A 27,053-nucleotide genomic window follows, 5' to 3' on the forward strand; every position below is an offset into this window, starting at 1 on the left:
GTTGGAGGCCAGCATCGACTAGATGAGACCCTTTCTCAAACAAAGGCAAACAACGGCACTGCGAGATAGGAGATCTGAGGACTAGTCAAGCCGCAACCCCCCATTCGTAAATTGACGACCAAAGCTCTCTATTCTCAGTCCTCGGAAGCTGGAAAAAAAATCTGCTGAGCAACGAACCCCTGGGACCTAAGCGCGTGGAGAACTGTAGTTACCAGAGAAAGGGGCAGAGATGGGATGGCGCACGCACATGCGCACAAGCTCCCAGGTCAACAAAGACGGCGGAGCGCGCGCGCGCACCGGAGCCTGACCCCGAGGACGTGCGCGTGCACGGCGGCCGCGGAGAGGTGCGGGCCGGACAGAGGACAGAGGAAAAGGAGGCGGGCAGGAGCCGCCGGCCGCGGGAGGAGGTGGAGAAGGGGTTGTGCTCCTGGCCAGCGGAGGACAGAGGGGCGGGGCCGGCGAGCGGCGCGTGCAGGTGCGAGCTCCCGGGCTCCGCGGGCGCGCGAGCGGCTCCGTGGCCCCCGGCGCCGCAGTGGCCGCCGCCGCCGCTTGGTCGCCGTCGGTCTGGGGGAGGCGGGTTATGGCGGCGGCGGCAGTGGGAGCTGTGAATGAGTTCTCCGGCCGGACGACGGAAGAAGAAAGGCTCCGGCGGCGCGAGCCCGGCGCCCGCCAGGCCTCCGCCCCCCGCCGCGGTCCCCGCCCCTGTCTCCGGCCCGGCCCCTGCGCCCGGCTCGCCGCCTAAGCGGAACCTGTCTCACTTCTCGTACCCGCTGGTCGTCGGCTTCGCCCTGCTGCGCCTGCTCGCCTGCCACCTGGGGCTCCTCTTCGTGTGGCTCTGCCAGCGCTTCTCCCGCGCCCTCATGGCCGCCAAGAGGAGCTCCGGGACCGCGCCGGCGCCTGCCTCGCCCTCACCCCCAGCTCCCGGGCCGGGTGGCGAGGCCGAGAGCGTCCGCGTCTTCCACAAACAGGCCTTCGAGTACATCTCTATTGCCCTGCGCATTGACGAGGAAGAGAAAGGTACTGGGGGCTGGAGGGAGGCTGTGGCGGCCTGGCGGTCCGCGGGGACGGGGCGCCACCTGCGCCCCTTTCCTGAGTTGATCTACCTCAGGAGTCCGAGTCCCCACTGGCAGACCCTGCCCTGTGACGCCTAGTTAGTTGGACCTCTCCCCTTTCGGGGCGCTCTAGCTCTCGACTTTGTTTCAGCACCCCCACCGTTGTGCATTATCCAAGTCCCCGAGAGACACGCAGACGTGTTGATGACAGTGACAGTTGGTCTAGAGTGACCACACGGGGTTCTTTCTAACACTGTAAACAGTGTGGCATTCTCTGATCTTGGCTTCCAAAAGGTTTTGGTATCGAATAAGCTGTGTATAAACTTAGTAAAAAGAGTTCTGTAGTGTCTGGGGAGGAAAAAAAAAAAAGGACAAGTGTTGACTTGGATTTGAAAGGGATAGTTGCTTGTAATTGGTGCCGAATTTGCGTTATTCTGGTTTCATGAATTATTTTTATCAACAAAGTGAGTCTTGAATATTTTTTCTGTGAAGTTGTATTTCAGCCCCTAGTTGCTTTGTTTTGTTTTGTTTTCCCCAAATCTGCATTTCAAGGCAATCTCTTAAGTTTCTAAATTGAAATGTAGTAAACATGCATATCATTGTACCATGGAACCTAAAACAAAGGCTAGTGCTTCTTATTGAAGGAAGGGGTACTGCATACTTAGACTTCCTTCAAGCAACATCTTTTAGTCTTTTCTGTGTGCAAGGCATTGTGTGATTCGCTTTGCCTGTGTCCCTTGGTCCCCACAATAATTCTGGGTGCTGTCAGTACAGGTGTTTTACAGATGAAATTACTACTTACAAGATTGAAGCAGGTGGTGGCAAATCTAGGCTAATAGCTAATTTTAAACGTCTTTGGAAGACGTTAAGTGGAGTTAGAAAGTCTTATATTTATGTCTCTCCTTTTATTGTCAGTATCCTCCAAATAAGCCCAGATTCCCACCTTGGCTCAGTTAGGTATGCCCATCAACATTGTCCACTGTGGAAAACGAACAGTCTGTAGTTGTTTGCGGTGTTGTTCCCACTCTCCACACCAAAGACCGACTGTTCTAGTGTTTCAGCCTTGGAGAAATATTTCCTTTGCTGCAGGGCCCAAGAATAAAAAGGGGATATAGTGAAAGAGGCAGGTGTCGTGATTTGGGAGTCCAGAGACAGTGGAGATTTAGTTCAAGACAGTAGTAGACACAGTGAAGGGTATTTTGTGTTTGTGAGATCGACCTTTTTTTGTTCATTGCTCAGTTCTTACTGCCTTTTAGGAAGATCCAGCACTCTTCCTTCTGAATGTGATGTTGTATGGCAGTATTTTATAGCTGTAGGGTTCCCTGGTTTTTTGTTTGTTTGGTTTTTTTGTTTTTGTTTTTCAATACAGTGTTTTGCTGTCTAACAGTCCTGGCTAACCTGAGACTCAACTTGTAGACCAGAATGGCCTTGAAATTACTGAGATCTGCCTGCCTCTGCCTCTCAAGTAGTAGGATTAAAGGTGTGCACCACCACCCAGCAGTTGGCTGGTTTTCACAATAGTGGAACTATAAGTGAGAATAGACTTTTAGGGGCTTGAGGATGTAGTTCAGTGATAAAAGGGCTTGTTTGTGCCTAGAGTGCTTCTCAGTGCTTCAGAAACAAAGCCAACAAACAAAAATTAAAAACAAATTAGTTTCATTCATTTTCCTTTAAAAAGAAAAAGCTGGATGTAATCTCCCCACTTGGGAAAATGAAGACTGTGGTGAGTTCAAGGCCAGGTAGACTACATAGCTCAACCTTGTTGAGAAACAAAGCAAAACAAGAAAAATAAATAAATAAACTTATTATTTTGATAAATAAAAATAAATGATCAGTCCTTGGCTCGGAAAAAAAAAAAAAGAAAACTGAATCTGAGCCTGGTCAACGGAGCTAATTCCAGGACAGCCAAAACTGTCTCAGTGAAACCCTGCCTCGAAAAACCAATACAGAAATAAGTAAAATAAATATAAAATAAATAAACAGAATCTGTATTTTCTCTCTTATTCCAGTTTTTCCTCTTGGCATATTTGTAGACTAACTTTATTTATTTATTTATTTATTTATTTATTTATTTATTTATTTTGGTTTTCAAGACAGGGTTTCTCTGTGGCTTTGGAGGTTGGCTTGGAACTAGCTCTTATAGACCAGGCTAGTCTTGAACTCACAGAGATCCACCTGCCTCTGCCTCCCGAGTGCTGGGATTAAAGGCTTGTGCCACCAACTAACTTTAATTTTATAATTGAAAAAAGAGTTCACATTTGAAATCTGTTAGCCTTTTAGCTTGACAACTCAGAACTTCAAGAGAATTTCTCTTTTTACTGCATAAAATTATATGAACAGATAGGCTGGATTGAGTATGCAGGCTCTGTGACTCTTGTCCACTGCCTCAAGGGTGGCAGTGTGTTACATTAGCACCCATTAGAAACCTAACACACCACATGTGTACAGTGCCCAAGTGTCTGAAGAGCTGTGGCGTCCCCTGGGACTACAGTCAAGAGACAGGTGTGAGCCACCGTGTGAGTCCAGTCAGGTCCCCCCAAAAGAGCAACCTGTACTGAGCCATGCATCTCTCCAGCTCTGAATTTTTGTAGGTATTTTGATGGTTGAACATCTCTGAGAGATTGAATTGATATAATCTGTGATGTCCATTTATGTGTATGAAGAAACAAAGAGTGGGCTCAAAGTAGCAGAAGTAGGAACAGAGTTTGGTGACCAAAATTAATATAAAATCACTGTTTGATTTTACATATTTTTGAGGATTATACTATAATTACATTTCTCTCTTCCCTCCAAAATCCCCCCCCCCATACATCCTTCCTTGCTCTCTATCAAACTTATGACCTCTTTTTTCATTCATTGTGACTTGCATGTATGAGTTTATACTGGACAGTGTTTCTCTTTTAAAGAGTCAGTCAGAGTACTTGGGGAAAAGAAGTTGTGATAGTGGTTCTTTGGATTAACTAGAACATGACCTAACATGTTTTGTGTGACATCTATAAGTGTGTGAGCTCCTAAATGATACTAAGGTGAAGGTTCAGAAGGTGTGGTTTGGTTTCTCAGGTTGATAGCATCTAACAGTAAAGGCCACAGTGTGCTGTGTGAAAGAAAGTGAACCAGTTTTTCAGGATGTTGTAGGGCTGAAGAATCTGGCATCAAGAACAGAAAGTGTCTAAATAAAACAGCCCTCATCAGTTACATTTTTCTCACAATTTTACTAATTTTCCTTTTATGTGTGTCTATGCCTGTGTTTCTATGTGTGTACATGAATGCGCATGTGCCATAATGTACATACATGTGCAGGTCAGAGAATGACCTGTGCTGAATGGTTTTGTCCTGTCAGGTGGGATCCCAAAATCAACCTCAGATTGTCAGGTTAGCAGGCTCAGCCCTCAAGTCATATATATATTTGGGCTTATGGTTCTAGAGCGCTGAGTCCATCACTGTCATGGCAGGGAGGTGTGGCAGCAGGCAGGCATGTGGCTGGAGCAGCAAGCTGAGAGCTCACATCTTGAACCCTAAGCAAGCAAAGGAAACTTTAAACTCTGAAAGCCTGCCCCCAGTGGCACCCCTCCTCCACATGGCCTCATCCCTTAAACCTCACAGACAGCATCAAACAGGACCAGGTTCAAATACCTGAGTGTACAGGAATATTCTCATGCAGACCACCTCACCATGTAACTTTTACATTTTGTTTGTTTGTGATACATGGCCCTGGCTGTCTTCAAACTCAGAGAACCACCTGCCTCTTCCTCCTGAGTGCTGAGATTAAATGTGTGCACCTCTACTTCTGGCAGTGATTTTTCTAGTTTTGTATGATCCGGCATTGTACATTAATTTAAAACATGCAAAATCCTGTTCACATCTGTTTTCATAAGATGAGGGTAGAGAGTAGAAATCGGAAGTGATTGCTTTCAGTCCTGAAAAGTGTACATCTACTTCTTAGAAAGAATTGATTTCAGACTTCATTTCCTTTTGCTGGGTGACTCCACATAAGGGCTGTGTAGTTCACACCTCTTCCCAACACCCAGAAAGCTGAGGCAGGACAAGTTTAAAGAGAGTTTAAGGCTAGCAGGAGCAGGAATGAGTTATAGAAGACCCTGTTACAAACAACTGAAAGAAAAAAAGATTGGCTTTTCAAGACAGGGCTTCTCTGTGTAGCTTTGGAGACTGTCTGGGAACTAGTTCTGTAGACCTGGCTGACCATGAACTCAGGCATCCTCTTACCTCTGCCTCCCAAGTGCTGGGACTAAAGGCCTGTGCCACTAACTCTCTGCTAAAAAAGATTGTTTTTGAAATCACTCTTCATTAGAGGTAAAACACAAGGGCCACCACAACTGGAAGGCCATTGTGGTCTATGTAGGGAGTTGAAGGTCACACAGGGCTGCCTGATGGAACCCTGCTGCAAAGAACCCCCAGGCCTCCTGACTCAAATGAGGAAAGGATAGTACAAGGGCCAGGCCTTTTGCAAAAGCATTGCCTTTCTTCTTACTGACTGCTCAATACTTGGTGGTGTTTGCATAAAGAGATCTACAGACAAGTCACTGTTGGAGACTATGCCTTGTTTGGTTTCTATCTTGTTTTAAAACAATTTTTTAAAATTATTTTATGTGTGTGGATGTTTTGCCTGCATGTATGTGTGTGCACCAGTGTGTGCCTGATACCCACAGAGGTCAGAACAGAGTGTTGAGTTCCTCGGAACTGGAGTACAGGTTGTAAGTCACCATGTGGGTGCTGGGAATTAAACCAGGGTTCTGTAGAAGATCATCAGGTGCTCTTAACTGCTGAGCCATCTCGCTAGCCCCCTTTTTAATGCTTTTTTAAAAGTCACAATTTATGTGACCAATGTGGATCTTGTATAGTTTTGCTATCCTTATTAAATATGTAGCTTAAGGATACTGCTAGGTCATGTAGCCAATAGGCTTAATAATATTGACGTGAACTGCTGTCTTTACCCAGTTAATGGTACCAGTTTGTATTAAGACCAGCAAACATCGCCTTTTGGTTCATTGCTTTTTGTATTATATTGTTTGGGTGGTGTGGTTGTTGTTGTTTGGCTTTTGGTTTTTGTTGTTGGTTTCTTAGTCATTGTTCTATTTCTTTGAAGAGACACCAGGACCAAGGCAACTCTTGTAAATTAGAGCATTTAATTACAGTTTCAAAGGGTTAGTCATGGCAGGGGCTGTTGGGAGCATGGCTGCACTCTTGGTGCTGGAGTAATAGCTGAGAGCTGCATCCTGATCCACAGGCAGAGATCAAGAAAGGGAGAGATGGCCTGGCATAGGCCAGTGACACACTTCTTCCAACAAGGCCACGCCTACTCCAGCAATGCCACACCTCCTAATCCTTCCACTCCCTGGTGGATAAGCATTCAAACATATGAGCCTATGGGGCCATTCTTATCCACAATAACACAGTTGGCTCTGTCTTCTGTTTTTAGCTTTAGGTACATACTGACTTTTTTCATTTGGACGACAGGGATTGAACCGCAGGGCCTGGTGCTGGCCAGGCAAGCACTCCACCACTGAGCTACAGCTCTAGACCTCATTTTTCTTTAAAAGAACTGTTTGTTTTGTGTGTATGTTTATTGTGGGGTAAGGGAGTGGAGTGGGGAGTGCATGCCTACAGAGGTCTGCTTGCAGGAGTCTGCTCTCTTTCCATCCTGTGGGTCCCAGGGATCAAACCCTGGGTGGTCAGCCTTGGTCACAACTACCTTTACACATTGGCCTTCATTGTAGTTTTGGAAACCAGGTCTCAGTAAGTTTCCAGAATTGTTCTTGAACTTGTAGATCCTCTCTGCCTCTCTGCCTCTGAACAGCTAGGATCACAGCCTGTGCTGCTGGGCTGTCTGCATGGTTTTCATTTGTATTCTCTGGCAAGTGATGGCATTGGGTGTCTCTCCATGTGCTTTCTTTCTTTCTTTTTCCTTTTTTTTTTTTTTTTTTTTTTTTTTTTTCCCTTTGGGGGGTGTTTCAAGACAGGGTTTCTCTGTAGCTTTGGAGGCGGTCCTAGAACTCTCTCTCTGTAGACCAGGCTGGCCTAGAACTCACAGAGATCCACTTGCTTCTGCCTCCCGAGTGCTGGGATCAAAGGTGTGCGCCACCATTGCCCAGCTCTTGTTTTGTTTTTGGAGACAGGGTTTCTCTGTGAAACAGTCCTAGCTGTCCTGGAACTCACTCTGTAGACCAGGTTGGCCTCGAATTCACAGAGATCTGCCTGCCTTTGCCTCCAAAGTACTGGGATCAAAGACATGCTGAGATTAAAGGTATGTACTACCATTACCTAGAGCAAGTCTATTGTTAAGCATGCTGTTTTTTAAATTTTTGAAAGCCTGTTTGATATCTTTTTGTTGTTAGAACTCTAGCATTGAAAAGGCAGGAGTTTAAATTTAGTGAAGTTTAGTTTGTGGTTCTGTGGATTTTGCTTTTGTCTTCTCTCAGAATTCTGTGTTTAATTCAAGCTCTGAAAGAGTTTTGTTTAAGTACTCTGAGTTTTATACACTAAGGAAGGGCTAGCAGGGTGACTCTTGGAAAGAAAGGGCTTTTGCTTCAAAGCCTGATGGCCTGAGTTGTCCTGTAACCCACATAAAAGTGGAAGGAGGGAGTCACCCCACAAGGTTGTTCTCTGACCTCTGCACTAGTACTGGGCCCAACTTCTCCCCACCCCACCCCCATGTATACACATATGCATATAATAAACTTAATTTTAAATTAAGAAATTAGATGCTATGTAAGTAACATGCAAGTGCTTATTAGAATGCTGCCAGTGGGCAAAGGAGATGGCTGAGCAGGTTAAGGCTCTTGCTGCCAAGCTTATTCAATCGTCAGGGCCCACATAGGAAAGAGAGAACAGTCCCCTGAAAGTTGTCCTCTGACTTATACTAGCAGATGTATATACACACAGAGAGACCCAAAAAAGTAAATAAATATGGGTTGTGTTAACTTTTTTAGATTTCTTTCATCTTATGTATATGAATGTTTTGCCTGCATATATGTGTGCACACTATGTGCCTGCTGCCTGGAATTGGAGTTAAGGGGGATTGTGAGCCACCATGTAGGTTCTGCAAATTGAATATGGGTCCTCTGCAAAAGCAAGCAGTCCTTGCCAATGAGAACTCTCAAATACTGGCATTAAGAGTTTGTATTGGTGCACCAGTGAGATAGATGCTCAGCAGGCGAAAAGCACTTGCCACTCAGGCCTTGAACTCAGTCAGTCCTTGTAACTCACCATTGAAGGAGGTAGCCACCTGCCTAAAGTTGTCCTCTGACCTCCACATAGGCACTGTGACACTCACACATCATACACACACACACACACACAATAATAATAATAATAATAATCATAACAAAAAGTTACGTTTGTTTTTTGTTTTTAGAGACAAGGTGTCTTTTTGTAGCCGTGGCTGTCCTGGAACTCGTTCTATAGACCTGGCTGGCCTTGAACTCCCAGAGACCTTCCTGCTTCTAACCCCAGAGCTGGGATTAAAAGTGTTCAACACTACCACCCAGCAAAATAAAATCTTGAAATCATAAAAAGACAAAGAGAGCATAGTTGTGGTCTGCGGATATAGCTTAGTGTTATATTGCTTTGCCAAGTGCTAACCCAAGGCCCAGGGTTCAAGTCTAGTACCACAGAAAGGGAAGGCAGCTGGAGAAATGACTCAGCAGTTAAGAGAACACACTGCTCTCTTCTAGAGGACCCAGGTTCAGCTGCCAGCACCCATGTCAGGTGACTCACATCCACCTGTGGCTCCAGCTCCAGGGGCATCTGACATCTTGACCTCTGCAGGCACCTGCACTCATGTGCACTTACACACAGCCACTTCATTTAAAATAGTAAAAGTTAAAGTCAAAATAAAGGAAGTCGGGCATTGGTAGTGCACACCTTTAGTCCCAGCACTTGGGGAGGCAGAGGCAGGAGGATCCCCCTGAGTTCGAGACCAGCCTGGTCTACAAGAGCAAGTTCCAGGAGAGGCTCCAAAGCCACAGAGAAACCCTGTCTCAAAAAAAAAAAAAATAAATAAATAAATAAATAAATATAAAGGAAAAGGATCCAGCCTGATAGTTTAGTGAGTAAAGTTGCCTGCCAGCAAGCTTGATGACCTTCTCTACATGGTAGAGAGAGTTGACTTTTACCAGTTGTCCTCTGATCTCCACGTGGGTGCTGTGGCAGGTGTGTACCCACATGCACAAAGACACACTAAACAGATGAATAAATGTAATAAAAATGTAAGTAATAATAATAACGTATATAATTAGAACATCTCTTAAGCTTTAGTTTATATGGCGACTGGAGAAATGTGACAACCCATTGTTTTACTTGTTCCATGTACAGCAGAGATAGTGTAGATGGGTATTGGGGACAAGAGTGTTCACCACAGCACTATTTGAAATTAAAAAAAAAAAAAAGTTGGGAACATGGGAACATGTTTCTTATCTTTTTAGGAAGTGAGCTAAGGCTTGAACTCAGGGCCTTGAACATGTTAGACAAGTGTTCTATCACTGAGCTCCAGGCTAGCCCTTAATTTTTAGTATGTTTTGGGGCATTTTATACATTTTAAAAACTATTTTCTGTGTCTGAGTATTTGCTTGTAAGTATGCATGTGCACCGTAAGTGTGCCTGGTACTCTAAAGAGGTTAAAGAAGGGTATGGCATCTCCTGGACTGGAGTTACAGGCAGCTGTGAGCTCTAACCACAGGGTTAACTCTCCAGCCCTGGTATCTTTTCTCTCAGTGTCTTACCTTTCTTTGTAGTGCTAAGGGCTAATAGTCTACCACTGAACTGTAGGTTCCCAGTCTTTCAGTACCTGTTAAGACAATTGTTAAATACTGAAGTAAAAACCTCCATTTATTTATTTTGGATGTGTTGCCATGGTGCAGGTTTGGAAGTTAGAGAATAACTTGTGGGAATCAATTCTTTCTGTCTACCGTGTGAGTCCTGGGTATCAGACTCAAGTCCTTAGGCTTAGCAGCATGCACTTTACCCACTGCTCTGCCTGTCTCACCAGCCCTTCAATAGCTTTTGGTATGGTTGGTTTGGTTTTTCCAGACAGGCTATCACTCTGTAGCCCTGGCTGTCCTAGAACTCGCTCTGTAGGCCAGGCTGGCCTCGAAATCATAGTTCACTGCCTCTGCCTCCCAAGTGCTTGGATTAAAGGCATGAGCCACCACTGCTCTACTCAATAGCTTTTAATATAGGAAATAGCTAAACTACCAGGTAATAAATGAAATACATACATATACATATGTGTCTATCAATTGCATGTGGGAATTAATAAAAATAAAGTAGGACTATGGAGCTGAGTCAGCAAGTAAATGCTTGCTACACAAGCATAAGGACCTAACTTCAGGTCTCCTGCACCCACAGGAAAGCCAGGTGTAGTTGGCATCTGTGTTACCTAACATTGGAGTGCTTAGAGACTGGTGGATTCTTTGACCTCTACATATGTGCTGTGATACACGCATGCTTCCACCCTATGTGATGATAAACACTGGGGAGAGCAATAGAAGATACTGGACATCCATTTGCATATGCAGAGGCTTGTGTACCTGCACATATATGCACACACAAAAGTAAATGAAAGGTGGGAATGGTGATGCATCCCTTTAATGCCAGCACTCTATAGAGGCAGAGGCAGTTGTTCTCTGGGTTCAAGGCCAGCCTGATCTACATAGTGAATTCCAGGATAGCCAAGGCTACATAGTGAGACCCAATCACAAAAAAAAAAAAAAAAAAAAAAAAAAACCAAAGACAAAAAATGAAACACTACAAATACTGGTGAATATAGTAGAAAAGCCAGTGCCATAAAGACATGTATTGAGATCATACTAGCGACTTTCTGATATAGGTATTTTCTTATTAAAAAATGTGACTATGAAGCCAGGCATAGTGGTGCCTTTGTGTAGTACTAATTTGTAATGCTAGCACTTGGAGGGTCAGTATTTCAAGGGCATCCAAAGCTGTGTATATATTGTGAGACCTGCCTGGGCTACATGAGATTCCATTTCCAAAAAAAAAAAAAAAAAGAAGAAGAAGAAGAAAACAGGAAGATGAAAGTTTCTGTTGGTTTACAACAAACTGAGGATCTTATAGCCTAGGCTAACCTCAGTCCTGCTCTGAAGCTGAGGAAGACCTTGAACTTCTGATCTTCTTGCCACAGTGTCCAGGTTGACTTACAACAAGCTCTTAATGATGTCTTCAGGTGCCATTATCAGGTACTTTTTCAATGCTTACTCTTACACTGGGCACAGCAAAAACTATATTGCAAGAAGTAAGAACTTGCCAAATATATGATGCACATCTTTAATCCCAGCACTTGGGAGGCAGAGGCAGGAGGAGTTCAGTGAGATCGATGCCAGCCTGATCTACAAAGTGAGTTCCAGGCCCCCAGGGCTATATAGAACCTAATTTAAGGGGGGGGGGAGCTCTGGAGTAATAGGGAATACACATTTCTTAGTTGTTTTATGGTGTCTATAAAAAGACCATTCTGTTTTGTGATTATGGCAGTTGTGATTAAGTTTTTATTTTGAAAAATCAAATAATAAGGACTGATACGGAAATTTTTATTTGATTGTGTATAATAATTCTTATTCTTATTGATCACAACCTTTTCATGTGTCATTACCAGTATGATACACGGGGCAATGAATGCTGCATTTTTCATACTCATGATATATACAAATAATGATTTCTTTTTTTTAAAAGCAGGACAGAAGGACCAAGCTGTTGAATGGTACAAGAAAGGTATCGAAGAACTAGAAAAAGGAATCGCTGTTATAGTAACAGGCCAAGGTGGGTTTTATGTATAGTTTCTATTGCCATCTCCCTCCAGGGCTCCTCGTGGATTAAAGTGTAAGAGTGTTCAGCCCTAGACATTATATTCATAACCAGGATGGCTGCTGAGTGACTGCTGGGCACTAGCAATTAATGTTTATACTTTGGACAAAGAGGAGATTCATGATCTGGGTGGGATAGATTAGATAAAGGTAAATTTTCATTTATGACATGCAGCTCAGTATCTATAACTTGTTTGTTTTGTAATTCTCCATTTAATTATTTTGGACTATAGTTGATTACAGATAACTGAAAGTTCTGAAAGCAGATTTGCAGAAGTGGGTTGGTCACTGAATTTACACAATTCTCTCTTTTTAGATCTATTTACCTCAGTAAATACATTTTATTTCTTGATGTCATTGTATTTTATTTGTTTGTTTTTTAATTATTTATTTTTATTTCATGTGTATTGGTGCTTTTGCCTGCATATATGTTCATGTGAGGGTATTGGATCCCATAGAACTGGAATTACAAACAGTTGTGAGCTTCCATATGGTTGCTGGAAATTGAACCCAGGTCCTCTAGAAGAGGAGCCAGTATGCATAACCACTGAGTCATCTCTCTAGCCCTTCTTGATGTCATTGTTAATATTTGTGAATGTATGATATTGGCTATTCTAAAAGTGAAACTCTGGTCTCAAACATGATTTCCTATAACCGGTAGGCAATAACTAATACACTATAGCCTTTTTTTCTTTTAATGACTTATTTATTATGTTTACAACATTCTGCCCCCATGTATTCCTGCATGCCAGAAGAGGGTAACAAATCTCATTATTATAGATGGCTGGAAATTGAACTCAAGAACTTTGGAAGAGCAGTCAGTGCTCTTCACCAGCCCCTACACTATAGCCATCCAAGGATCAAGGATCAATAAGTGATCAGTTGGTTATCACTCATATGTGTTTTTCTTGTTGAGTTTAAGTAATCTTTTGTTGTTGTTAGGATTATTAGTTCTTACACACTAAGCAAGTGTCCTATCTCTGAGCTACATTCTCAGCCTGTTTTTTTTTTTTTTTTTTTTTTTTTGTTTGTTTGTTTGTTTTAAGTACATGTTGGAATATAAACCAGGTGCACACCTTTAATCTCAGGATTTAGGAGGCAGAAGCAGTTGGATCTCTGTGAGTTCAATGTCAGTCTGGGGTATACAGTGCAACCCTGTCTGAAAAACAAAATAAATTGGGAATTTCTTATTTTGCTTTACGTTTGACTCTTATTTCCTGCCACCTCAAATTTGAATTATGATCTAAGACAGGTGTAATCATGTAATCCCAGCACTTGGCCGGTGAGGCAGGAAGATCTCAAGTTCAAATCTAGCTGTAGTTGTATAGTCAGCGTATCAGAAAAAAGACATAAGTAAAATTAGAGTCTACTGTCTGAGTAACTATAGGTAAAACATTTGTTGTCTACTTCCTGTCTCCCAGCAGTCACTTGACTCCTTGCTCTGCAGCAACTGTTGTCCTTAGTTTTCAGATGAGAAACATGAAGTACAGAGATATAACTAAGTTCCATGCCTAGCAAGTGAGGAACCCACACCATCAGATGTCGGTCTTTTTCCTCCTCTTCCTCCTCTTTTTTTGGGTTTTGGAGGCTGTCCTGGAACTAGCTCTGTAGACCAGGCTGGCCTCGAACTCAAGAGTTTTGCCTGCCACTGCCTTCTGGCTTTTTTTTTTTTTTTTTTTTTTTAGTTTAATGTATATGGGTGTTTTGCCAGCATGTATGTTGTGTACCATGTATGTGCCTGGCACCATACAGAGGCCAGAGGAAGGAATTAGATTCCCTGGGACTGAAATTACAGATGTGTGTGAGCCATCATGTGGGTGGTGAGAGTAGAACCTAGGTCCTCTGAGAGAGCACTTAGTGCTCTTAACCTCTGAACCATCTCTCCAGGCCCTGAAGGTTGAATTTTTAAAAGTGTGGTGACTGTTGTGTACTGTGAGCATTAATGTTAAATCAAGTACAGTTGTGCTTAGCAGCAGGAAGATAGTGTAATGAATCAGTCATTGGGGCATTTCCTCACTGTGAACATCACCATGATGTACTTATACAAACCTGGTGGTATAATCACTCTAGCTGGCCTTCAGCTCCCAGCCTCACAAGTGTCATGACCTCTCTCTATTTTAAAAATTTAGTTACTTTGTTGTTGTTTGAGACAGGGTCTCACTATGTAGCATTGGCTGGCTTAGAACTCTATATGGATCAGGCTGGCCTCAAACTCAAGAGATCTGCCTGCCTCTTTCTCCTGAGTGCTGGGAATATAGGTGTGCACCACCACACCCAGCTGTCTTTTATATAAACAAGCAGAATAGAACTTAGTGGTAGATCATTTGCCTAATTTTGGTGATGCTCTGAATTTAAACTCAAGCATTACAAATTCAGTTTAAGAGGCTTTGATGAACATTACTTTATGAATTAAAAATGTAAATATATGCAGTTCTTTTCAGTTCTACAAAGAAATGGTAGATGGAGATGATCCAAAATGCCTTTTATTTAGGAAATATGTTTTCTTCTTAACACTTAGCATTTAAGTTCTGATTTTACGGACTAGAATGTGTGTCTCTCATAGACATCGAAACAGTAATACCTGACAGATTTATTCATACACGGGCAGTGGCAAAGTATGACTGATGAGGCCTGGATGATAGTGAGTTGGCACAGATGACAGGTCACATCCTAGCTCAACAGTTTTTGTGTTTTGTTATTAGTTTATTCATTTATTATTTATATGTGTATAATGGAGGGAGGGGGAGGTAAGAGGGGGTTCTGAATACTACCTCTAGTTCTGGGACTTGCACTTGGTTGTCAGGCTTGTATAGCAAGCAGCTCTACCCGATGAGCTGTCTCACTGGTGTCAGTTCAAAGACAAGTATGAGAAAAAATGTCATGGGCTCTATGAAATAGTGTGAAATCCATGCAGTAGATTTGAAGCCATCATGAGGAACTGTGGCAATTATTCTTTGAAGTAATATGTCTATGTATGATATACATATGTATTTAAGACAGCTTCACACTGTATATTCCAGACTGGTCTTAAATTCACTGCCCTTTTGCCTTAGCCTCCTGAGTTCACCTAGCATTTCAAGGGTCCTTCACCTTGCCTAGCAAAAACATTCCTTCCCTCCTCCTCCCTTTTTTTGAGACAAAAATCTCACTCTGTAACCCAAGCTGACTGACATTGAACTTAACTCGTTTGTCCAAGTCTTGGGATTACAAGTGTGAGACACTTTGCCCAACCTTAAATTTCTTTATGAAGAAAGATTTTGATTCTTCTTGAAGGTAACTAGAACAACACTTAATCTTAAAACACTGTTGGTAGGGAAATGTAGACATTTTAGCTAATTCTTCCTTTCTTTTTTTTCCATTTAGGTGAACAGTATGAAAGAACTAGACGCCTTCAAGCCAAAATGATGACTAATTTGGTTATGGCCAAGGATCGTTTGCAACTTCTAGGTATCAACTTCTCTAATTAGTTATGAATTATACTTGAAATGTGTAATGATCATTAATGTTAAGGGCCAGGCACATAGTTCACTGGTAGAGCATAACATGTATTAGGCCCTGTGTTCAGTCTCCAGTGAGAATTAACTCTTTACCAGTAGTAGATCAGTAATTTCCATTTTTAAATTTTATTATTTTTTGTGTGTGCCTGGTGTTTATATGTACATAGTATGCACAAAGGTGCCTATGGAGATCAGAAGGGAGCATCAGATGCTCTAGAACTAGAGTTCCAGGTGTTTACTTAATGTGGGTGTGGCATCCCTCTGCAAGAGCTCCAGTACTCTTAACCATTGGTCCTCCCTCCCTCCTCTCCCTCCCTCCCTTCTTTCCTTTTCTGGTTTGTTTTTTGTTTGTTTTGTTTTAGTTTTTCAAGACAGGGTTTCTCTGTGCAACAGTCCTAGCTGTCCTGGAACTCCATGTGTAGGCCAGGGTTTGTCCAGAATTCACAGGCAAAGATCCTTCTGCTTTTGTCTCCCGGTGCTGGGATTAAAGGCAGGAGGCATCACTGCCTGGTTAACACCAGTCATATATTAATGGAAGGGCCACAAGTTCCTCTTCCCAGAGATTAGAATGTCTTCCTCTTATCAGGAACTTTGCTCAAGCCCTTGAGAAAATGGGGACTTTTGTCTAAATGTCTGACCTTGGGAAAAGGACTTTCTCCAGGTACCAAACACTCCATTATAGAATATTGCAGTTTTTGTACGGCTTAGTTTATCCAAATAGCTAAAGCTTTTAAAATGAGCAAGGATGAAGCTAGACAAATGCTACTTTTAATCTGAGCAGACCTTAGGAATTTATAAATCTTGATTATCAAATATACCTTATTTATCAAACAAATCTTATCAAATTCTCCTTGTTTTTCAAGTATGTTACTTATCTACATTCTCTAATAGCTTGGTGTTAACATATATGGGAGTAGGGAGAGTTATCATGCTACGTGGTTCCATGGTGGCACAGAATTATTTTGTTTAAAGAGGCTGCCATTTTATGTTTTCGTCCTTCAAAGCCTGCATAATATTTCGAAAGGAACAGGCATAAGGGGGCTCCCATAACGCATAGTGAGAATCATTAAAAAGAAAGAGAAAGGAAGGGAGGAAGGAAGGAAGGAAGGAAGGAAGGAAGGAAGGAAGGAAGGAAGGAAGGAAGGAAGAAAGAAAGAAAAAGGGGGCTGGAGAATTGTGATCTGCAAAATCGAAATACTGGAATGGTCGCTGTGGGGTCCACCTCAGGCTGGCCTGGAACTTACAGAGATCCACATGCTTCTGCCTCCCAAATGCTATGATCAAAGGTGTATGATGTCACACCCAGCTAAAAGGTTTTAAGTAGAGCTATATGGTAAGATTTTTTTGTAAAATCCATCAGTGAGGTGATCCTTTAGGAATTAGATGTAAGGAACTTAGGGAAGTATGGCTGTTTTAGTTTAGGTAGCTGTATTTAGTCTGTATTACCTTGGTAATTTTAAAAAGCAGCAGTAGTCTCTCAGTTGTTGTGGCAGGAATAGAATTCAGGTCTTGTACATACTACTTGAGTTCTTTACCTATAAACTTCATCCTCAGTTACTGTTTTGTTAATAGGGGTTAACTGAAATATGGTCACAGTGTGTGCCTTCGTGTGTGTGTGTGTTTATGCAGGTAGATTTGTAAACTCTACATATTTACCTGTAACTTTTTGTTCCCAGTCATCAAAAACATTAAGATTTTTTAGTCATCAAAAAAATTTTTTTTTAATTTTTTTTAATTTCTGCTTGTCTTTACTATATAATGCATGTTTCTGGTTACTTCTTGTGTTAATAAAGAAGACACTTAATAACCAGAATTTTTCTAACTTCTGTTTTCACCAACACTAATAATTGTGCCTCAGTATTTTGATTTAAGGAGCATTATCATTGAGAAAAATCAGATGACCTACCTCCAGTTAACCAAAGTAAATAGAAAGGACCCAAGGTATATTGTATCAGCCACTTCTCAGACACAAAAGCTGCACACTGCTTTGTGCTTGTATACAAAGGTGACTGCTATTTTACCTGTCCCAGAGGCATGTGATACTGCACTGTAAACCAAGCACGGTGCCTGCTTGTCTGACTTAGGAATATAAGTCTAAGAGTTAGTATGTATGTTCTGCTTCCTTTGCTTTGTTCTTTGGGGTGCTAATAATTGAAGCAGGTCCTTGCATATGGTAATTGCATATTCCACCCTGAGCTACATGTACCTTGGCCTAGTGCTGCATTTACACCTGGGTTCAGTGGCTTTCTAATACAGAACAAGCTTACTTCAGCAAAACATTTTTGGGAAAAGGTGATCATCCCTTATTTGAATGAGACAGATAGGTGTGTCATCTTAGGAGCAGTGTCTGGCAGCCTGAATATAGATGACAACCCGGGGAGGCAGGAAGGCTGCAGCCTTACTCCATACACCCTTCTGCCCCAGGCAGCAGGCTGACACAGTCTATGGAGGGTTGTTATTTGAGATGGGGTAGGATTGGAAAAAATCTTTTCATTGATTAGTTACATCTTATATTGCATAGAATTTCAAAGTATGGCTGCCATCCTTCCACTGTGTCCAAGTGATCCCTTCTCCTCTCAAGAGGCAGCTGTACTGGACCCATCGAGAAGTGACCAACTGTGTGTATGTGTGTTCACAAACAGTATACAGCACACACAGTTTATCATGCTGGTCTCCTTGCCTTTTGTGCTTTTTTTTTTTTTTTTTTTTTTTTGCTCGACTTAAGCTAATAGAGCCAATGACCTTTCTTGTTATTTCCTACTATGCTGTTTTTAAGTGTGATTTCCTCTTGCAATACCCTTTTGATCTTAGGGAGACCATGCTGTACTTCTTTGTAAAGCCTTTTCTTTCTTTTTTTATGATTTATTTTTTATCCGTATACATTGGTGTTATGCATGCATGAAAATCTGTGTGATGGTGCTGGATCGCCTTAAATTGTAGTTATAGAACATTGTGAGTAGCCATGTGGGTACTCGGAACTGAACCTCAATCCTCTGGAAGAGTAGCCAGTGCTCTTAACTGCTGAGTCATCTCTCCAGTCTTGTAAAGCTTTTTGTTGTTGTTTTGTTTTTTGTTTTTATTTTTTCAAAACAGTGTTTCTCTGTGTAGCCCTGGCTGGCCTGGAACTCACTCTATAGACCAGGCTGACTCTATCTCTGCTACAGTTAAAGGTGTTTGCCCCCACCACCACCACTCAGCTCTGTAAAGCCTTTCAATAGGCTTTTTGTACTATACAGTCTTTTAAAAATACAGTTACGTTGAACTGGATGTCATAATACAGGTCTTTTGGTTTGGTTCAGTTCGGTTTGGTTTGGGGGACAGAGCTTTTCTGTATACCCTTGGGTGCCCTGGCACTTGCACTGTAGACCAGGCTGGCCTCAAACTTCCTGAGATCCTCCTGCTGGGTCTAAAGATGTGTGTCATTACCGCTTGGCTGATAGTACAGGTCTTTTTAATGCCAGCAGATCTCTGAGTTCAGGGCAAACCTGGTCTGCATAGTGAGTTTTACAATATTCAAGGCTACATAGACCCTGTCTCTAATAACAACAACAAAAATAATGTTAATAAGTACTAATGCAATTATACAATTATAATTGTTAATTATATTTAATAAGAACGAGTCACTTTTTATCTGAGTATCACTATGTTAACTTAGGGATTTGAGCATATGATAGGCAGCCATCACTTGCTGTTGATAATAGTGTTAAGTAACTGTCTTAGGTTACCAGCCTGGATAAGGTCTATTTTCAACATAGCCTTCCACATGTTAACTTCATATTTTTCATATGAGTTCCTCTTAATTACATATTTTAGTGAATATTTCATATATGTATAAAAACTTCACTGACAGCTTTGTAACACAATAATTTTCCACATGCCTTTTATTTGTTTATTTTCTTTCTGTTTATTTTGTTCTTTTTTAACCTCCTCTGTTGCATAGAGAAGCTGCAACCTGTTTTGCAGTTTTCCAAGTCACAAACGGACGTCTATAATGACAGTACTAACCTGACTTGTCGAAATGGACATCTCCAGTCAGGTAGGTTTAGGCTAACTAACATAAACTAAAGCTTACATGGAAAAACGAACTCTTCCTTACCCTACAATGTTGATTTAGTAGCTGTATAGTAGAAGGTATAACTGTTTTGTTTTCACAGGGTTAGTAGAACATACAGTATACTTATGGGATATGGGGAGGTGGTACTCTCATTACTGTTTAGATCCTTAAATTGTACTTGATATACCTGTTCTTTTACATACATACATACATACATACATACATATATACATACATGCATGCATACATGTATGTATGTGTTTGTGTGTGTTCGTGTATACATTTTGATGTCAGAGGACAACTGAAAGAAGGGATCCTCTCCTACTACCGGGTATGTCCTTGGGATTAAACTCAGGTTATTAAACTTGGTCACAAGTGCCTTTCCCCACTGAGCCATCTCAGAAAACCTAATTTTATCTTTTGTTGCTGTTAATATTTTGTGTCATTTGGGACAGGATCTTACTATGTAGCTCTGCCTATCTTGGAACTTACTATATAGATCAAGTGTCCTGTATCTTCCAAAATCCATCAGTATTCATGACTCTGCTTTCCCAGTATTGGAAATATGAACATATTATACCATATCTGTACATAATTTAGTAGGTTTTTTTTGAGTCAGTGTCTCACTGTGTATCCCTGGCTGGCTTGGAATTGTATATAGACTAGGCTGGTTCCAACTCAGAGACCTGTCTGCCTCTGCATCAAGTACTAGGATTAAAGTTGTGTACAATCATACACAGGCTGTACAAGTTCCTTCAAATAATTAAAATGTTTTTATTTCTGTTGTATTTTAAGTGTTTGTGGGGTTTTTCTTTTTCTCTTTTGTGTTTTTTAACATGGGAATTTTAATATTTTGTCAAATATCCTTTACTGTCTATCAGTTTGTGTGTGTGTATGTGTGTGTGTGTATCACTTTATCTTGGTACTTGTTAGAAACTGAAGCTTCACATACCAAGAAGATACATTTTAATTGTACTATTACTATGGAGGACATCTTGCTATAACTGTTGTTTATCCAGTCCTTTAGAAGATTAAATATAGAAAGAAAGAATTAAATGCCTTTTACTTTGTTCCAGTGGAAGAAACTTCATTTTCTAGGCTTTTCCAGTCTCCGTTGTTTTTTGTTTGGGTTTACTTTGATTTTGCAGTGATAGTGTTGATGCCCAGGCCCTCATGGGAGCTACAAAAGTGCCCTGTGCTCCCTGTACCTCAGGTTGTTTGCTTGGTTGCTGGTTTAGTTTTTTTGTTGTTGTTTTTGTTTTTGTGTTTTGTTTTTCTTTTTCAGTAATGATTTCATGTTCTGGGTAATTGGTTGGTTTTTTTTTTTTTTTTGAGACAGTGTTTTAATCTGTAGCCCCAGCTGGGAGTTACTATGTAGCCCAGGCTGCTGTGGATTGCTAGGCTCAATGTCCCTATCTCAGACTTCTGAATAACTTATTACAGGAATGTGCCACTTTATCCAGTTTTGGACTTAAATTTTATTAGAGCAAATATAGCTTCAAATTGTGATATAAACTTTAAGTTAGTCAATGAAGCAGCTGCTGGTTTTGTGGGTGTGTTTTTGGTTTGTTTAGGTTTTTGGTTTGTTTGTTTGTTTGCTTGTTTGTTTGAGACAGGATTTCTCTGTGTAACAGCTCTGGCTCTGCTAGACCAGGCTGGCCTTGAACTCACATAGAGATGCTGGCCTTTAGCTTCCTAGTAATAGCAGGATTAAAGGCTGGTGCCACCATTACCAGCTTGCTTTTTCATTTTTAAAAATTCATTTACTTTACGTATGATTGGTTTGCCTGTATACATGTATGTGTATCACATTCATGTTTGGTACTTGTAGAAGTCAGAAGGTGGTGTAAGACTCCCAGGAATTGAAGTTATGGATCATGTGAGCTACAAAGTTCTGGAAACCAAACTGAGGTTCTCTGCAGGAGTAACAAGTATTATTAACTGCTGAATTGTCTCTCTAGCCCCGCCCCTGTTTTTATTTTATTTTTTTTTTAAGGAAAAATATTTTTATGTTTGTGTTTTGCTTGTGTGTATGTCTGTGTTCCTTGTACATGTAATGACAACATAAGCCAGAAGAAGGTGTCAGATCTTCCAGAACTGGAGTTACAGGTGGCTATGATGTGCCATGTGGGTGAAGGGAACTGGCCCAGGTCCTCTGAACGTGCAACAAGTGTTCTCTGTCACTGAACTATCTCAGCCTCCTGTTTTTGTTAATATTAATTATGTGTACAAGTGTGAGTATGCACAGGTATTTGGGGTTGCCAGAGGCCAGAGGGGTCAAATCCATCCCCACCCCCAAGTTACAGGTGTTGTGAGCCACTCAGTGTGAGCACTGGGGTAAACTTGGGTGCTCTGCAAGAGTAGTCAGTGTTTTTAACTGCTGAGGCTTTGCTTCAGCCCTGTGGTTAATAGTTCAGTGAGTGATGTTTCCTCTTGAACCTTTGGAGATAGCAGTAGTTTCAGCCTCTGTTATGACTAAAATAATTCTAGCAATCATAGTCCTTTATGTTCTAGGATCTAGGCAATCCAGACCGAGTTTATAATAATCTCCCTGATTGTCATAAATTTGATTAGCACAGTATAACCAAATGACTGGGTTGGTCTAGTATTTAGACTGTCAATTCTCTTATTAATCCTCCAGTGGCAATGTAACAGTTTAGTTCTCCAGATAAACTTGTTTAAGAGTTCTTAATTTCCTTTAAAGGTATTCAAAAGCAAAACCAAGGCTTCTGGCTCTTGAACAGTCTAATTTACTGTCCAGTTTAATATTTTTCTCCTCTCCTCTCCCCCATCCTTTTGAGAGAGTCTTTTGTTTGTTTTGTTCTGGGGTGCCCCACACCCCCAGACAGTTTCTCTGGCTGTTTTGGAGCCTGGTCACTCTGTAGATCAGGCTAGCTTCAAACTCACAGAGATCTGCCTGCCTTTGCCTCCCGAGTGTTGGGAATAAAGGCACAAGAAGGTCTTGCTATGTAAGTTTTGGCTGGTTTAGAACTTGGCAGGTAGACCAGGTTGTCCTAGAATTTGCAGTGACCTGCCTGTCTCTGCTTGCTGAGTTGGGATTATATGTGTCACCATAATCAGCATTTTTTGTTCATTTGTTCATCTATAAGGAGTAAGGTTTTTCCTCCCGCCGCTGGTCTTGTCCCTCCGCCGCGCCAGCCCCAATTAACACAGAGACGCTGTATTTGATATAAATCTGTTCTTATCATCTAGCTCTGTCTTAATTATTAACCCATTTCTGTTAATCTAAGTATCTCCATGTGGTTTCATCTTACCGGGGAATGGGGCCGGTGTCTGGTCTCTCCAGTCTCTCCATGTTGACTCCTCCTTACTATTTCCTCTTTCCTCCTTGTCTCCTAGTCCCGCCTGTCTTGCTTTCCTATTGGCCAACAGTGCTTTATTCATTAACCAGTATGAGAAACATATATACAGAATGATATCTCCCATCATTCATCTGTTGTTAGTTTGTTTTGTTTTGATATTTCTAAGAAATGGCATACATCTGGCTTCTGTCTGTTTTTTGAGACAGGGTCCCTCTATTACGTAGCTCTGGTTGTCTTGGAACTTACTATGCAGAACAGGCTATCCTGTAACTTAACAAAAATTCACTTGCCTCTGCCTCCCAACTGCTGGGATTAAAGACATGCACCACTATACCCAGCTTGCTTTTTCTTTCTTAAACATAGTTTCACACTTTGTAGCACAGGCTGGCTTAGAACTCATGAAGCCCAGGTTATTGTTGAACTCACAGAAATCTTACCTGGCACAGCCACCGTACTTGCCTGGCTTAACATTTGTCTCTACAATAAACATCACTATTAATAAGCACTGGTTTCTGTTTCATAGGAATATAGTTATATCTTAGAAGTTCTGATCTTTGAGCATTTAAAAGCCTGTAACTTTCTCATTTGTTTATTTCCTTTGATTATGATACACATATCACATTAAATACTTGACATACTGAAGGCTACAACTTTATATTCTTTCAATTAAAAATTGGTTATTCAAAACAAAACTTTCAGTGGACATGAGTTGTCATCTTTCATATTTCATAGCCAAAAAGTTTGCAGTTATAGGCTGGGGTGACACTCAGTGAAGTGCCTGTCATAATAAGCATGAGTACCTGAGTTAGATCCTTAGCGCCCACATAAAAGTCAGATACAGCAGTATAGAAGTGTAACCTCAGAAGTGGGGTGAGATGCCAGGAGTCTAACCCAGTTGATGAGCCCCAGGTTCAGTGAAGCTGTGAGGTTGAGGATGACTGAGGGAGACACCTGACATCAAATTGGTCTCTGCATGCACACAGCCACATACTACATACACTGCACACACGAAAGTGGACAGTCAAGTAATGGAGTGTTGCTGTTTTCTCCTTTGTATAGGTTTTTTCCTAGTGCCCTCACAGCATTCTTTTTCTTAGTTATTTGGGAGCTTTATTTGCTTCGTAGCTTTTTTTTTATGTCTTGTCTTCCCTCACAAGTTGTTTTTCTAAATGCAGTTCTTCATAAGAAAATTAGAATCTACAACAGGGGAAGGCAAACCTCATAACCAAATCTCTTTTCCTAGTAAACATTCCCATGACATCCTGGTTTATTTTCTGACTCAGATCTTATTTCTAATACTTCTGGATTTAAAAACTTTTGTTAAGGGCCAGCCTGGCCCCAGGGCCATGTCAGTCCCAAAATAACACACAAAGACTCTATTAGTTATAAAGCTGTTTGTCAATGGCTAGAGCTTCTTATTGGCTAGCTCTGTCCTAAATAGTAACTTCTATAAATCTAAGTGTTTTCACGTGGTCTTATCTTACTGCAGAGACTTCTGTCACGTCCTACATCTTGATTCCTCTCTACTACATCTCCCAGAATCCTGCTTGTCTCCTAGTCCTGCCTATATTGCCTTCCTGTTTACCAACAGTGCTTTATTCATTAAGCAATAAGAGCAACATAGTTATAGAATGACATCTCCTATCAGCCAGTGAGATGGCTCAACAGATAAAGGACCTTACTGCACACTCTTGATGGCCTGAATTCAACCCCTGGGACCTACATGGTAGGAGATGAGAACCAAAGTCAGAAGGTTGTCTTCTCTGACTTCTGCACATATGCCATGACATATGTGCACCCATACTCATACACAGACACACACACACACACATACTGACATATGTGCACCCACACTCATACACACATCATACATACACAGAGTAGTAATAAATACAAATTGTAAATGCTGGTACCTTGTTTTGCAAATTTGTTAGTATTTTTATTGTTGTAAATATTATAAATTGTTATTATTAGTTTTTATGTGCATAGTCAGTTTCTGATTATGATGGCTATAATTTTTCCTTGATAGAAAGTGGAGCAGTTCCGAAGAGGAAAGATCCCCTAACACATGCTAGTAATTCATTGCCTCGATCAAAAACAGTCATGAAAAGTGGATCCTCGGGCCTTTCGGGTCACCACAGGGCACCTAGTTGCAGTGGTTTATCCATGGTTTCTGGAGGAAGGCAGGGAACTGGTCCTGCAGCTGCCACACATAAGGTACTCTCAGGGAATGTATTTGTGTGTTGCATGTACAAAACTTTGTTATACTTTTTGTGTATTAGTTATAGTTTATAGAGTTGGTTTCCACAAAGTTAAATTTAATTTTTTTTTCCCCAGACAGGCTTTCTCTGTAGCTTGTAGACCAGGCTGGTCTCAAATTCACAGAGATCTTCCTGCCTCTGCCTCCCAAGTGCTGGGATTAAAGATGTGCCTGGCCCTAAATTTAATTTTTTTAATTTGCAGAAACTATTTGCTATTAAAATCTTAGTTCCTTTCAGAATAATTAGGAATTTTATATTGTTTACTTATCAGGTCTTTTCAGTATAATCTTGTATATGTCATTTTAATTCTAGCTTTAGAATTATTTCAAATTATGTAAATTTTACTATTTATTTGTTTTGGATTTTCAAGCCAGAGTTTCTGTATGTAGCCTTGGCTTTTCTGGAACTCATTGTATTGAACAGGATAACATTGAACTTACTGATATCCTCTTCCTTCTGCTTTCTGAATGCTGGAATTAAAAGCATGCACCACCACCAGCCAACTAGAGTTTGCTTATTTTAGAACATTAACCACACCTAGAGTTTTGTTGTAATTCTAACAGAAGTCAAAAATAGAAGACATTTCTCTCAAAATGTCTTTAGGTTTAAGTGTGGGCGTGCATGCATGTGTGTGTGTGTATGTGCAGCTGAAGGCCAGAAGAGGGCTCTGGGTGTTCTACCTATTCCTTTGAGGAAGGGTTTACCCTTGAACCTAGAGCCTGTTTGTTCTTGGCTGGAAGCCTGTAGGCCCTGGTGGTCATCTGGTTCCCATTGCCTTCAGAACTGGGGTTACAGGCATGTACAAGATGACTGGCATGTTAGGTGAGTGTTTGTGATTTTCCAGTGAAAGCTCTTAACTGCGGAGCCAGTTCTTTTCCTTGCCTTTGTCTTTTATGGTAACTGCCTGTCTAGATAAAATCTTTTAGCCCTCTTTTTGTCAAATGTCCTTCTATAGTGAATGCCATTTTGGGTTAAATACTCAATCTTTGCAGTCTTAGATTTTTTTTCTTTGTGTTTTCCTGTGTGTGGAGATAAAACGTAGACCTCAGATAACTTCCTCAATCACTTTGTACATCAAACTTGGAGCTCTCACACTCTCCTAGAACAGCTGGCCTGTGAGCTCCAGGTAGCCACCTGTCCTTGCCCCTGCCAGCTGAGTTACAGATGACCACATGGCTGCTTACTTGAGTGCTCAGGACCTGAACCCAGGTTCTTACTGTTGTGTAGCAAGCATTTCACTCACTAAGCATCTCCCCAGCTTCGTGTTTCCCCATTTCTATTAAATTCTACCAACCTTTAGGATTATCTATGAGAGAAAAGTCTAGGTTGTTTCACATTAAATTTTTGTGTCTTCAAGGGTATTCCAAAACCGAACAGAACCAACAAACCTTCTACACCCACAACAGCTGTACAGAAAAAGAAAGACTTGAAAAATTTTAGGAATGTGGACAGCAACTTGGCAAACCTCATAATGAATGAAATTGTTGATAAGTAAGTTTTGCCAAGCATTTCAGTTTCTATTTAGTTTTACTTATAAAATACATGTGTGATATATAATAACTATTTTGTTTACTTTCTTCCTTAATTTTTATGGTAGTTTTGAAGATTTTTTTGTGAACAAACAAGTTTTACAGTTAACATAAATATGTCTGTGTTAGGCTGCAGTACAGTAATTGAACCATATTTCTCTTGTGTGTGGTGTTCTGTTTTTTAGTGGGACAGCTGTTAAATTTGATGATATAGCTGGTCAGGAATTGGCAAAACAAGCACTACAAGAAATTGTTATTCTTCCTTCTCTACGGCCCGAGGTAAGGATTTTATGTTATCAAATGATTCATTCATATTAAATAATTGCAAGTTCAGTATTTTTAAAAAATACCAACATTAAGTCTGGAAATGTACCAAGCATCCAGCTGAAGAAGCTGAGGCAGGGGGACCTTGAGCTTGAGGCTAGTATGGGTCCCACAATGAATTCTGGATCAGCCTGGGCCATAATATAGCATGATATGTCTGACTCCTCCCTCACAGAAGGCA

The 27,053-nt window shown here is 41.2% G+C and overlaps 1 protein-coding gene across 4 annotated transcripts in view; it reads left to right on the top strand.

Annotated features, from left to right (window-relative positions):
- Positions 1-327: 327 nt before the first annotated feature.
- Positions 328-27,053, top strand: part of Spast (spastin) — a 44,142-nt gene continuing 17,416 nt past the window's right edge. Inside the window, exons 1-7 of one of the 4 annotated variants that reach the window (XM_051181851.1) lie at positions 329-1,017; positions 11,754-11,840; positions 15,248-15,331; positions 19,322-19,417; positions 24,788-24,975; positions 26,377-26,510; positions 26,734-26,827. In XM_051181851.1, coding sequence (XP_051037808.1) covers positions 609-1,017; positions 11,754-11,840; positions 15,248-15,331; positions 19,322-19,417; positions 24,788-24,975; positions 26,377-26,510; positions 26,734-26,827 — 1,092 coding nt within the window. In that variant the 5' untranslated portion in view covers positions 329-608. Of the gene's footprint in view, positions 1,018-11,753; positions 11,841-15,247; positions 15,332-19,321; positions 19,418-24,787; positions 24,976-26,376; positions 26,511-26,733; positions 26,828-27,053 lie in introns of all 4 variants that reach the window. The other 3 variants (XM_051181852.1, XM_051181853.1, XM_051181854.1) reach the window with 3 other exon arrangements.

This window comes from Phodopus roborovskii, unplaced genomic scaffold, assembly GCF_943737965.1.
Source record: "Phodopus roborovskii unplaced genomic scaffold, PHOROB, whole genome shotgun sequence".
NCBI lineage: Eukaryota > Metazoa > Chordata > Mammalia > Rodentia > Cricetidae > Phodopus > Phodopus roborovskii.